Source organism: Falco naumanni, chromosome 7 (assembly GCF_017639655.2).
Source record: "Falco naumanni isolate bFalNau1 chromosome 7, bFalNau1.pat, whole genome shotgun sequence".
NCBI lineage: Eukaryota > Metazoa > Chordata > Aves > Falconiformes > Falconidae > Falco > Falco naumanni.
This window is the reverse complement of record NC_054060.1, coordinates 54,528,832-54,542,847: the sequence shown is the minus strand read 5'-3', so window position 1 is coordinate 54,542,847 and position 14,016 is coordinate 54,528,832. Positions and strand designations below refer to the sequence as shown.

At 36.4% G+C, this 14,016-nt stretch overlaps 1 protein-coding gene across 1 annotated transcript; it reads right to left on the bottom strand.

The window, feature by feature from the left end:
- Positions 1-6,614: 6,614 nt before the first annotated feature.
- LOC121091893 (fibrinogen-like protein 1-like protein) lies at positions 6,615-11,229 on the bottom strand. The gene is made up of 2 exons (XM_040602149.1): positions 11,045-11,229; positions 6,615-7,532 (listed from the first exon to the last, which is right to left on the bottom strand). Exons 1-2 carry the CDS (start codon positions 11,190-11,192, stop codon positions 6,832-6,834), a joined length of 849 nt encoding a protein of 282 aa, XP_040458083.1. The 5' UTR covers positions 11,193-11,229; the 3' UTR covers positions 6,615-6,831.
- Positions 11,230-14,016: the final 2,787 nt, after the last annotated feature.

Here is a 14,016-nt window from a genome sequence, read left to right as displayed (position 1 = left end):
TACTGATCCTATAATCAATTATTGTCATGGTCATGGACTGGTGAAAAGATCTTTTTTTGTAAAATTACACTTTATTTATACATAATTACATACATTTACATATATAGAGATACGTATGTATGTATTGGTTTGGGGCTGGGATAGAGTTAATTTTCTTCCTAATAGCTGGTACAGTTCTGTGTTTTGGATTTAGTATATCCAATATAGGTGCGTAAATATATATCCTTAACTAAACTTTTCAGAGACCCTGCACCTTTAATATCTTTGAATACTGAATTTTCCCACAAACTAGGGGTATCATTTTTGTCTCTCCCTTTTCAAGTATACTGGCCTCCCTATATCTGCCATATCCCCATAAGTTATCAAGTAACATTCATTTGCTGTAAATATCATTCATGTTTGTAGATAAATACTTGGAAGAGTTCCCAGAATTTTTAAATGGGTATAGAATACCTAGTTACAGTTGTGCACTTTCTGTGACTACTTAGCACAGAGTCAAGAGCTTTGCAAAGGACAGAAAGTCAAGACAGAACATAAATGCCTTTATAGAAAAAATCCTCTTGCACTGAGGAAGGATGAAATCAGAGGGTTACAGAGAAAATACTGTAAGAATCTGTAAAATATGATAGAGCATACTTTGCAATTAATTATATAATTTGATTGCTAATCATGCTTATCCTACTCAACTATGCATGCCAATTAGTAACTGCTATTAACTGCTGAAAGTTATTTTTATATGTGGATTTTTGTTCCTTATCTCTGTTGCACCCATAATGAGACTTGAACTGGGATATATAGAGTTGAGGAGTCTAGATCCAGAGACAGTGATGCACTTCAAGGCAAATTCCTTAATTATCCTTCTTTATGATCCTTTATATATTATTCCAGTTTTAGAGCTGAGCCTCATGAAAATTCCCCATCTCTAATTTAATTATTCTGATCATTTTATCTCCTCCATAAGGCTTTTCTCAGAAATCTGTGACATTGACATCCTGTTTGATAGTTGACCTGAACATGTCAAACTAATTTAACTGATAAATCTTAATGCAAACGTAGCTAAGGATAGTCACATATCTGAAGGAATAAAAATGTCACTGGGATGTGGTAAGTATGTACAATTTAAATGAGAAGTCAATACAACAATTAAAGAATCCCATATCAATGTGGAAGATGCCATTTTCTCATAGAATGCAGTTGTTATGAAACTGGATACCCAGATTGCAACTGAATCGAGTATCTATGGACTTTTTTCAGATTCTGGATTTTGCAAAGAATTTTTTAAGATGCTTATTTAGTTGTGGTAGGAAACACAGTTTGAAATCACCCCTTCATAGTTTGGGATTCCCAAAATATTCATACTGATGGAGAATTTTTAGGTGCTTCTTTTTTAAAGTTACTCTAAAATTCTTATGGGACATATGTACCTCTGTCTTATCTGGATTCCTTGCTCTAGGAAAATAAACAAACAAATGGATACATTTTCTTTCCCTTCTATAGAGATAGAAATAATATGAAGGAATGACTGGGGCATAGTGAGAAACAATTATCTGTTTCCTCAGTTGTACATAACAATCAAGATGGAGTTACCATTTACTGTGACCTGTACATCTAGGTGCCCCTCTGTTGGAAAGGACTGCTCAAAAATATCCATGCTGCTTACTCCTTTTTGATATTACAGAAGGGTTTTTCTTTTTTTAAAAAAACAACAATCAAACCAACAACCCACATTCATTACTTTTATGAGCTACAGACCATCACAGGTCAGAACTTCGCTATGAAAGGCTCGCCCACAGCGTTTACCCTGGGGACTCCAAGGGCTCCATCAGTTCCTGAAATGCTTATGCAGCTGCTGGGTAGTCAGTGGTTCTCCATTTTTAAACAACCTTCTGAACATGAACTCCAAAAATGGATGCTCTGTCTTTTCACTTAAATACTTGGCTTTCCTTCTAACAAACAAGAAAGAGGCCATTTTTTTCTTATGTGGTCATCCTAAATCTCCATTTCTGCCTTTTGTGCCCACTGAGAAGTTTTCCTCCACATACAGTTGACAGCTGGGTATCATAAAACCTTAAATTCTGATCATTCAAATAAACTTGTTTATGATTTTATTCACAGTTACCCCATATCTATATCTAGTTAAAAAAAAAAAATGATAGCATTGTGTTGTACAACTATAGAGATAATCGATGACTAATAGTGGTTTTGGAAAGTGATGGTGTTGCAGTTGTTTTTCCATCTTGATAACTGTATTTCTTCAGGTTTAATAGCACTTCTGGGCTCTGTTAGCCTATGATCCTTATTAATAGCTCACAGATAATAGTTTTCATTGCACTCAGTAGAACTGCTGCCTTTTACTCAATACATGTGCTATTAGCTACTAAATGCCATTAGTTTCTCCATGTATCTGCTGATGTATCAAACAAGTCAGTCTTCCTCAAATAATTTGACATTTTAAATCTTTCAAAAATTTTCTTCTCAACAAATACTTCTCCAAACCCTGGTTGCTGGTGGCTCCTGTTTCAATAGACCTGTGAAATTTGGGGATTTTTTCTGAATTCCTGGATTACAATGCCAAGATATAAACTGGAATATCTTTTACTACTTACATGAAGCAGCCATCTAGACATAGTGGAGGTCAGACAGTTGCTTTTACTGTATGTCATACATAAGGCCTCCTTAGATGTGCAATTCATCAGGTAGTGGTAAAGGAAGAGTGGAGAGAGGGTATGGTGGAGAATACAAGCTGCAAAATGTGACTGGATCCAGCTCTGCACCCCACCACTCTGCCTGGGTCCTGATGCCTTCTGAAGTGCAGAAAACATGAGAGTGACTAAAGGACTGTTTTGATAATAGAAGAAAAAATGAGCCCAGGCAGGTAATGTTATTTATTGATGCACAATATTCAATGCTTGGTCCTAAAAACATTTGTCATACTTTTAACTCTATGGTTAACATGTAAAAAAAAAAGGTTATGTGGAAGTCTAGGAATTTATTGTTTAGGTTACACATATGGAAATCAGAAACAAAAGCATGCACTTTCTCATATGAAAGCTGAATGGTTTTGAAAGACAAATAATAAATGAGCATTTTTGCTAGAAAGAGGTCATCAGGCTCTCTTATTTTGTCAGTTGATACTTTTTTAGGAAGAATTTTTCCTTCTGCTAAATTCTGAGTTGATTAATGTGATACTGTATGTGAGAATACGCTTACCTTTCCTGCAGCTCAGAAAACAATACCGGGAGAAATGCAAAGCAGTGAAGAGGTGAAGAAACCTGTTGTCCTGGCTTCGTCTGGGATGGGGTTAATTTTATTCCTAGTAGCTGGTAGTGCTGTGTTTTGGGTTTTTTATAAGAACAATGTTAATAACACATTGATGATTTAGTTGTTGCAAAGTAGTGCTTACCCTAAATCAAGGACTTTTCAGTCTCCCATGCCCTGCCAGTGAACAGGTGCACAGGAAGCCAAGAGGGAGTAGAGCCAGGACAGTTGACATTTGACATCATGCTCAGTATATAAACTGGGAGGAGTTGGCTGGGAGCCACCAATTGCTGCTCAGGGACTGGCTGGGCATCGATCAGCGAGTGGCGAGCAGTTGTATGGCACATCTCTTGCTTTCTTTTGTTTGTTTTTCCCCCTTGAATTTTATTCCTCTCTCACCCTCTTATCTTCATTATAATTATTGTTGTTGTTATTATTATTATTGCTACTACTAGTTTATTACAATCATTAAACCACGTGTATCTCAACCCACACGTTTTCCCCTTTTTCCGATTCTCCTCCCCATCCCACCAAGGGGAGGGGGGGCAGGGGAGCGAGCAAGCAGCTGTGAGGTACTTAGTTGCCGGCTGAGGTTAGACCACGAAAGGACCCATCTCCTTTCTTCAAGTCTGTGCAGGAGGCAGTATAATCAGGAAAGGCTAAGAGAGAGAGAGAGAGGATAGGAGAAATGTGAGAGGGAAAAGAAAACACAAGACAGAATAGAAAACCCCGTGTTTCAGACTGTGATTTTCTGATTCAGTGTTGATGACCAGCTGCTCTCAGTTCTGAGTATCTGACGACTGAGGTTCAGCGATGCAGAAAAAAAAATCTGTTCTGTCAAGGCAGTCCTTTGCTAAGGAAGAATTTAGTGCACTATTCAAGGCTCCACATCCTTCTCTTTAAGAGCTCTAGAAAGAAGTGCTGGTGGGTGTGCTGGAATATTCTTACTTATTTTCATCTACTACTTCATCCCAAATCCTGCTCCAGTAGCCATTTCTATCCATACTTGGTTAGAAGTGTGGAACCTACCTCAGTCCCTGACTTCCTTTAAATGTCTTTCTTTGAACTGGATTAATTTTTCCATCTTGTTTTTGCTTGAAGACTTGTTGTTTGTAGAGGAATGAAGGCAGGTTAATTAACATTGATAATACACAGCTGTGGGCTGGCTTCAGGGGCAGTGGGTTGGCTGATGTGGATAATGTGGAGCTCTAAGTCGTTAAATAACTCTAAGGGGTATGGAAGAGGAACACTGGATGAAGAGAGACTTGGAAGAAGCAGGAGGAGGAGAGAGCGTGCCCCAGATGTAGGAGAGACAAGGAGAGGCCCTGGGAGAAGAAGGGGGCTCGGATGAGGAGAGGCTGGCTGGGAGAGGAGCCCAGAGAAGGAAGGCTCTGGATGCAGCAGAGGCAAGAAGCAGGGTGAACTGGGCTGAAGAGGATGAAGAAAGAGCACGGACAGTAGATGAACTGTTGAAACCTTGTGGGAGATTGGTGGCTGTGCTAGGGCAAGGTGCGGGAACTACTTATTGAAGTTAACCTGGAATTTGCTGATAAAAGCCTTGTTGCAGCCGGCTGGTTTTGCTAGTGCTGTGACAGTTGTTATGAGCTATTATTACATTTTAATCTAATTCCCATCCTGGAATTCAGTATCAGCATAGATTTGCAGGGTTCTAGTTAATACTAGAGAATGCCTCCAAAACTGGGCCGTTGGGTTTGGGCTTGCTGGTGCCTCAGTTATTCATACACCTTATTTGCACAGTCTTTTCCTCCAAAACAGTCCAAGAGTGGGCTGCAGAGCAGGTTACTTGCCTTTGAGGATCAGATGGAGCCTGCTGGCTTCCATGTCAAGATTATTCAAAACACATTTTTGGAAGGTGTGTGAGAATCTGGCCATATGGCCAAGAATTTGAATAAAAGCTATGGGAGACTGGCAGCACTCAGGTGATTTTCTTGTATCCTCATTACAACTTTGGAGGCGTCCTGAGAATTACAGCAGAAACCACATTAAATTGACTCAATGACAAATCCAATTTAGCTACTATCCATTTCTTCCCCTACCACACTTCAGTCTTTGAATACAATTTCAGGGAGAAAAAAAAGCAGATGGTGCTAGATAGATATGTATGGTATATTGGCCTCACCCACATAACATATCTGTATCTCTTTCTGAAAATGCTGCACTGCATTGTAAAAAATAAAAATTATTTTCCTGGCTTTTCCACTCCCCAATTAATTTCTCTTCTTAAGTAATCCTGGCAGGTTTGCTCTTCTGAAAATTAATACAATTTATTTTCTGTGAAGTAATTTTCATGGAAATTATGAGATTCTATTTTTAGATTAAAAAGCAGGATTTTGCCAGTATCTGTTCGTTGAGTTTCTGTAACTGAAATATCTAAGAAAACATACACTATATTCTAATTATTATTATGACATTTTGTATAATGCAACAATAAAAACTCTTCAGTTGTCATTCAGCTGTTCCAATGATACAGAAATGTGTGAAGTAACTCACAGCTGTAAAGAAAACAAGGTCTTCAAGGTTATCAAAACAGAAATCCTTTTATTATTTTAAAACAGATGAATTTGTCATGAAATTTAAAGCTTCTCCTTTTATTTTATAATCAGAAAAAAGGCACTGTTTAAATAGTGTCAGCGTTGAATGCCAAAACAATTGAAGGCAGCAAATGTGAAATAAAGCCAACGTGCTCTTCTTTTCTCACAGTGGCATTAAAAAAAGAGAACATATCATGGAACAGGGAGAAGCAACAGTCAAAACATGGTAAACAAAGTAGAGTAATATTCAGAAAAGACATGAAGCAATAAGTAAACAATTGCAAAATTGATTTGATCTTTTAAAAAATGTGTTCACTGAGTTCCTTGGGGAAAAATTCAGAGGACTTGTAAGGTTTGGATTAGTAGCTTTAAATGGGAAAGCTGATGAGCCCATTAGCTCTGGGCACTCTAGAAAGAAAGAAGAAAAGAAAACTATACTGAATACTTCATTGTGTATAGGATCATTAAAAAGTAGAGATAAAAAGAAGAGTCAATGAAAGGGAAAAGAATCCATGGGCAATGAGGTTAATTCCAATTTTATGTATTAAAATATTTTTCACTAAAGGTAAAAAGGAAAGGCCTGATGCTGCCCTATGGTACACAACACTCTCCAATATGCATTTTATAAATGTAGGTACTTCACTGGAAATTTTCTTCCTGCATGATATATGAAGATATGCAATTATAGGAGATCAACCGTGAACATTTATAGTAGAGCAAGACCTTCTGAAATCCACGTATATGCATGTATATCTCATATAAGACAGACAAGACATCATATCCTGACTCCTCTTATGGCTAAAATACTGTAAAATTAATTTTCTGATAGACACCTCAGTTTCTGACAGTGACTTCTCACTTGTGTAGTTGGTAGCTGGACAATATGCTACGATAAAGCCCTTGCAGAGGCCCAAATTAAATTTTCAATCATGATTACTTAGTATGATTATCCAGTCAGTGTGAGTTCACTTCAGTCACTGGACAAAGAATCCATGTTCCTTTCAAAGTATGCATAACCTACCTACAGTTCAACTTTCTGGCATGGACAGGACTTGGTTGGGTATGGCAGCCTGTGATCAATAGGTTTGATCATCATCCATGCAAACTTGCACACACGTTGCTTGTTGCAGTCCTTTTGCCAGTATATCATGTTCCTACGATTTAAATTTGCTCCAGCACACGCATCATACCACCAGCCTCCCCCAGGAACACCATTGTGTTCCAGTTTAGCACAATTCTGAAAGTAATTGTCATTGTCTCTGTCCTTGGTGGTGAACTTCTGGTTGTCATGGAGATAAGCTTCTGTGTCCAGGGTCAGAGCATCAGTGGCGTTGCCTTTGTATAGACCAACCCTGATTCGGTATTGAGACTCTTCATCTTCAATAAGGAATGGTTCGTACTGTCCCCATTTGATTTCAGCATTTAGGTTTACAAGTTTAACTCCAAGTATATATTGCACGGAGTTGCTAGTTAACTGATGCATATATTCATTTCCTAACCAGTGGCTGTCATGAACAGAGCCAAATCCATATTTGTAATCCTGCCAGGTCCTATCAAAGTCAACAGTAGTATTGGCTGTAATGTGCTGGATTACTGTCCAGCCACCATCCTGCATGTTACAAGAGACAACAATTGGCTCCGCCTTGGGTTGGATGATGTAAAGACCATCTCTGCAATTTCCTTTGGAGCGCTGAAAAATCTCAAAACAATCCCTTGGATAGTCTGAGTAGGAAAAAAAGAAGTTTTAAAGTAACTTTCTGTTCAAATCTTAATTTTAGATAATGAACTCTGTCCTTTAGAATAAGTGAATGATTGCCTTGTGACTGGAAGCTGACTGACTTACCCCAGGTAATGGGTGCCTACTTAAAGGAGGAAGGAAGATTTCAGGGCAGAACATGCAGGAAATGTTCAGAAATTCAAAAAAGGTTTTGTTACTCTACCATCCAACAGAGTGTGATTATGCCTTTATGACAGAAGTATGGTTGAAAAGGTGAAAGTTATGTACAGACCATTCCTTTTCCTCCTGTGTTCTTCCAGTTTAAGTAGTCAGCAACTTTGCAGTTCTCGGTGCCATGTCTTGGAGCATTGTGTTTTATTACTAGAGCTAGCCTTATCCTCAACAAATAAATCTAATTTCTCTTTAACCAATTTATACTTCAGGCATCTGCAACATCCTTGCATTAAATTCTGATAAGTATGTCATGTGATCATTGATCAAAGGGAGATATTAAAGAACATTTCTTGCTAATACAAAACTTAAAAACATCTAGACTTTTTTAGGAACAGTTCTTGTCACTCAAACTCCAGGCTAAATCTTACCACTGATTTGCAGGTAGAACTACAGTGCTGTGCTGCCAATATCAGAAAAATCGGTGAAAGTGCTTTTCCACTTTATTGCTTATCTGGTAGACTCAGAGGTTGATAAAAATAGCATATAAGGCTTGGGATGGCCCTTTATATTGGGCTGAAATATATATATATATACACACTGTGGTTTTTAAATTTAACTTGCTTATAAGGTAATTTCTTGCTATAGTATAGTATCAAGCATCTCCCAGACTAAGGCACAATGCTCTGTTTTTTACAATTGATTGTGAGGCTTCCAAGAGCCAGAATATAATTTATTTAAATATACAGTTATGTATGTATGAATTCATATATAGATAATTCCTTTTGTAGAGAAGGATGTTATTCAATGTTCTGTTACTCAAAAATATGTTTATGAATTGAAATAACTTCTCAATAGAGTTGAAAGACTTGTCATTATGTCATTGTACTATGGAATATTTGTCATTTATATTTAATAAAAACTTGACAATTTTAATATCTCTATGAGGACAATTCCTACAGAAAATTCAACCACCTGTGATGTAAAATGACAGTTCTTCAGACCTAAGAAATCTGATGTTCTTTCCTGACAATGACTGACAGGAATTTAGATACTGTATTTAGAACTTAATTTTTTCTTCTGGGAAAAAGGGATAATTCAGGAAAAGTATGGCTAGATGTCCTAATTTAAAAAAAAAAAAAAGGTCAAAAAACAAGAAAAAATATTTCCAAAGATAAAAGTTGAAAGCAAAAGCTCATAAAAAAAAGCTCTTCACTGCCCAAATCACTGACCAGAGAGACCCTACTGATCCTTTTTACTGAACACATTGGTTTTCTTTTTCTGAACAGAAGAACAGAATCTGAAAAGAGTCACTCTCATTGTATGGTCTCGTGACCAACAGATCAAAAGTACACTGAATAGTTTGGTTAGTGTAAAAACAAACAAAAAAAGCCCCTCAACTTTCTGGAAAGAGGAAGGGACCATGAGTGACTGTTTTAGCTATTAGTGATCCTGTAAGAAATTAGATCATCCAGTCTACAGATTCATTAAATTCCTTCTCTTCCAACTGGAAAGCATTGTAGACCAATAACTGTCACTACTCTGTTAGAAATACTCATCTGATTCTCAGTCTAATTTTATTAATATCTACTGCCCATCTTTTCCTTTCTTGTGTCATGTTGTCCTTTAGTTAAATAGTGCTTCTTCCTGGGTAATAAGCCCCAATGTACCATGAGGACAGCTATATTTTTAGTCAGCACTTGTTTTGTTATGGTAAATTCTGTAGGATACGGAAGTTCTTTAATTATTTAGTGTAAGATAAATCTCTTGTTCCTTAATTATCTTAGTAGCTTTTCTGAACCTCTTCACTGCAAATTAATTTCCTAGAACATGGGTAAAATTTGCACACAGTATTGCAGATGGCCTTATATAGTGCCACTGATCCTTCCCAAGTCTTATTAAAAACATACCTGTTGATATATTCTAGGATTGCATTTGTATTGCTTAGTTTCCTTTAAACTACAGGTTAGTCTTTGGATCATTCTAACTAGTAAAGTCCTCACCTTGCAATAAAACCTAGAACTTTGTACTTTATTTTTCATCCCAAACATATTACTTAAGAACACACGATTTTTTTTCTGTATAATATTCTGACTTTTGTATTGGCATTTGTTTACTTCATGTCAGCATTAAATTTTATCAGCATATTCCTGTTTTTGCACTTAATAAGGTGGGTTTTTTTCCTATTTTGTACTTAATAAGAATACTGAAAAGATCATTTATAAGCAAATACTTCTTTTCTCCCCTTGACTTTATGGTTTACTTTTCTACTTGAGTCATTGCCATTTTCTTCTCAATCTCTACTGAAATTATAAAGTAACCCAACCTTCTCTGATTTAAAATTGTATTAAGTATTTTATCATAGGCTTTTTTAAGATATCCAGATAGACTAAACATGTTAAATAGTATTATTCATAGTATCAGCATTGTGTTAAATATAGTCTTTTATATTTGGTATTCAGAAGTTTACTGTTATTTTTAAGAAACTCTGGACAGATTTACAGGAGTATATAGGTTTTTGAAGGTCTTACTTTTATTCCTGTCATTGGCTAATAGAATCCACAGCCAATATTAGAATACTTTAAATCTCAATACTATCTGCATGACATTATTAAATATCCTGAAAGAGCAAAACTGTGTACACAACTCTGTACCACAGTTAGAACATTCACCTGGCAGACACAGCTTGACTCCAGATGTGATCCCATGATTTTATAGAATGATTAAGTGATTTATACAGTAATGTCCAAGCTGGCAATATATACACTGACACTTGTATTTGCCCTTCTCAGTGAATATTATTCATGCAAAATAGAAGAACTTCTATAGACAGATAATGAGAACATAATTTAGGCTAATTGTTACAGGATTCATTTGGAAAGTAAATTTTATAAACCCTCAAGTGCCATCAGTCAGAGGAGGAAAATTAATCAATCCCACTATTCTTTATGTGTACATTTTATGTGGGATCTGCTCCGGTAAATGTATTGGAAAACATACCAAGCTGGACCTTGCAAACCAGAAAGGCTCAGGGATGCCTCAGTTATAGGTACCAATGGGATTTTAGGTACTGAGGTGTCATATGTAATCTAGATATGACTGTCCTAAGAATAAGTCTTCAAATGCCACAAAACATTTTTTTTTACAAAAAAACTGTTAATTTCTCTTGAATTAGATGGCAGCTGAGCAAGGGTTTCAAAGATTCTGGACTTTAGGGCAGGACATGTTCATATTGCAAAATATTTTTGCAGGGCTAACTGTCAAATACATTGGCTGAAAATGTTACAGCAAAGCAATAAAGTAAAACACAGCATGCATCCAAATCACTCACTCTCTTCAAGAGTACCTTTTTCATTGGTGTTACCCAGCCTCTCATAGCCTCTTTGGGGGAGAAGGTGGGCATTAGCCAAGACCACTGCCTCTTTGGTGCTCACTGACACAATGCAGTGAGACAGCAAGAACAGAATAAAACCCGCTGAACTTGTCAACAGCATCTTCTGATTCAGTCCTCCTGCAGCAATACGGAACTGTGACACAGACTGAAATTGAAAATGGAAAGACTTATGACCTTTAGTATGAAAGTTCTGAAGGAGAAAGGTATTGAAATACTTAGCTTCAATATAATGAGCCTCTGCCAAACCTGGCTTCTCCCATTTTTCAAGGGCCTCTCCTTTCCCTGATGTCTCACTCCCTATTTCTGACTAGTCATTCCTCTGACACTGAGCACTGTGCTGCAACACTTAGAATGTCTCATGCTTCTGTCACCTTTTACCATGCCAGGCAATGAAACATAATGTAATTTTATATGTGACAAAAAGCCATAGAAAGTGATGTAATGACAAAAGAAAAAGCACACCTTATATTTATCAGAATTGAATTTCAGTTATTCCCTGAGTCCAAACTGTAGTAAAATAGAGGCACCAACAGTCAGACTGGTAGAAACAGTAACACTATCTCTGCTAACTGTCTGTAATTCAACAATACTGAAAGACAAGGCTTTCCAAGTGCTGGGAATATTTCCATGTACTGGAGAACTCACTTCAACACATCTGGACTATGCCTTTTCTGAATTTCCATCTACAGCTTTAAGTAATAGGTCACAGGTTTAAATCAGATTTTTTTAAAAAAAAAAGCTCAGTAAACACAGCAAAAAGAACTTTTCTTCAGCCTCTTCAAAACCCACAAGGGTTCAATATGTTGAATCAAAACAGTTTTGAGCCCCATTTTGTCCTCCTTTGGGGGTTACAAATCTAGTAAGCCTCCATCCAACATGGCAAGAAGCCTTACGACTATTACTGTTTTTAATTAATGAATAATACTATTATTACTGGACTAAATCCTGGGGTCCTCACTTAGGCAAATCCTAGGTTGACTGAAGAGGCATTTCTGTATCAATGATAGCATAGACTGAATCAGGATAATAAATGCTTCCTATACTCTCAAAGGACACATTTACGCAGACTCTAGCCAAACTCTTTTTATTTTTTTTAATTTTTTTTTAACGACTGAGCTCCCCACAGTGTCTTTGACAAAGGCAGAAAATACATCTAGCAAGCAGCAATTCGGTCAGAGATTATTTCCTGCCAGCGTCAGCACAGAGTCTAGAGAGATCCATATCCTTCTCCACAGTGGTTTATGCTGGAACAAAGCCACATTCCTTATAAATCTAATGACATAGCAGCAGATTCAGCAAACAGTTTTCCAGAGTGGAAAAATATTCAGCACATGTTTTTTAAAATGTCCAAGATAAATCACTGTAATAAAGTTCAGATTTGAGAATTAATTTTTATACCCACCATAAAGAAAACCAGCAAAAGAGTTTTCTACTCTACCTAAAACCATTCAGTAATAGTTCTGATTTACTATTAACATACAATTTGCTATTTTATGCAAAGTTGATCATTTGACATTGGGATCATAATAAACCGGAAAATTACTGGTTGGACTTGATGAAAGTTTTCCTGTTTCCTGAAAGCTTCCATTATTGTTGCTATTATTAATTATTATATTATAAATTACTTAAAATCAAAATATAATCCACAAGCATCGCTAAACTTCAGGAAATCTGTACTTGGATCTGGAGTTATTTTAAAGGCTGTTTTGTTTTTCTTTAGCATTTTTGAGTGAATAAGGCTTTTTTCTTCCCTTATATTACACATTGAAATGATTTACAGATCCATTTAATTCTAGAATTTCAGAAGTTGGAATTATAAATTATTAAGAAAGCAACTATGGAAAACAACACTAGACAGGCACCTTACCTCTTTCAAGTGAAGCCTGGCAAAGAAAACCACTCACAAATGAATGAGCTTGTTCCTTACAGTTGTACTTTGCCTGTTTCTTAAGTCCAAGTGAATAAATCAGCTCCAACACACACTATCTCAGATGAAGCAAAATTGCATCTTCATTATTTCACAGCGTGTACTTACTCTAGTGGACTTTGCTCTCGCTTACTACACTTGCAAGTAAGTAAGTATGAATTATAAAGTACAAAGTTCTTCCATAAGGATTAAAACAATGTAGTAACTAAATTAAATTTCCATGATTAATAAATAAGCACAGTGATGGAGACCCAGGAAGAGGTTTTAGTTCAGAAAATTACTTACATTGCTTAAATATACAGGGGGATGCTCAAACTGACTGTGTCATTTTGCATAGGTAAATTAACTAGCTGCTATACTGCTAGTCACATTTAAAACTGCCTAGAGACAACTTGATTCATAGGTACTGGGAACAAACCAACCATAAACCTTGTTGTTACTTCATGGTTTAATGTGAACGAATCAGAAACGGTGTCTCTGAGATATAAAAATGGGAAAAAAACCAAAAGTAGAACAGGCTGGTCAATAAGTTTCTGTTTCAGTTTATTCAGATTAACAATTAACATTAAGTCAGGTCAAAACTGTAATGAATTAATTAATTGTTGCTATATATCTGAAGACTGTACTGCCTATCTGCACGGCCTTTATAGGATGTCTAATCTAGCATTTACACTTTTCAAGAGGAGCGAACACTTAAGTTTTTGTGCTCCTTGATCCAGCCTACAACCCTACAATCAGATTCTATCCCTGAAACAAGCCACAATTAAAACTAATGAAGCATTTAAGACCTGTGCAAGCTCTACTTGAAGATTTATACCATGCTTCAGTAATTCATCCTCAGTAAAAGCACAATTTGAGGATTTGTATTTCATGCATAATTAAATACACACACATAATTAATGTTTTAAGGAAGATTTGCTTGTAAAATTTAAAACTCAATGATATTTATCTTCATTTTCAAAGTACAAGCAACACTCTATTATAGATAAGAATGGCC

Bases quoted from the DNA above. Each gene is read 5' to 3' on its own strand.
- LOC121091893 (XM_040602149.1), bottom strand. From the start codon at position 11,192: ATGCTGTTGACAAGTTCAGCGGGTTTTATTCTGTTCTTGCTGTCTCAC. The intron at 7,533-11,044 runs GTACTCTTGAAG...TTTCCTACTCAG, and splicing joins GGGTAACACCAATGAAAAAG to ACTATCCAAGGGATTGTTTT.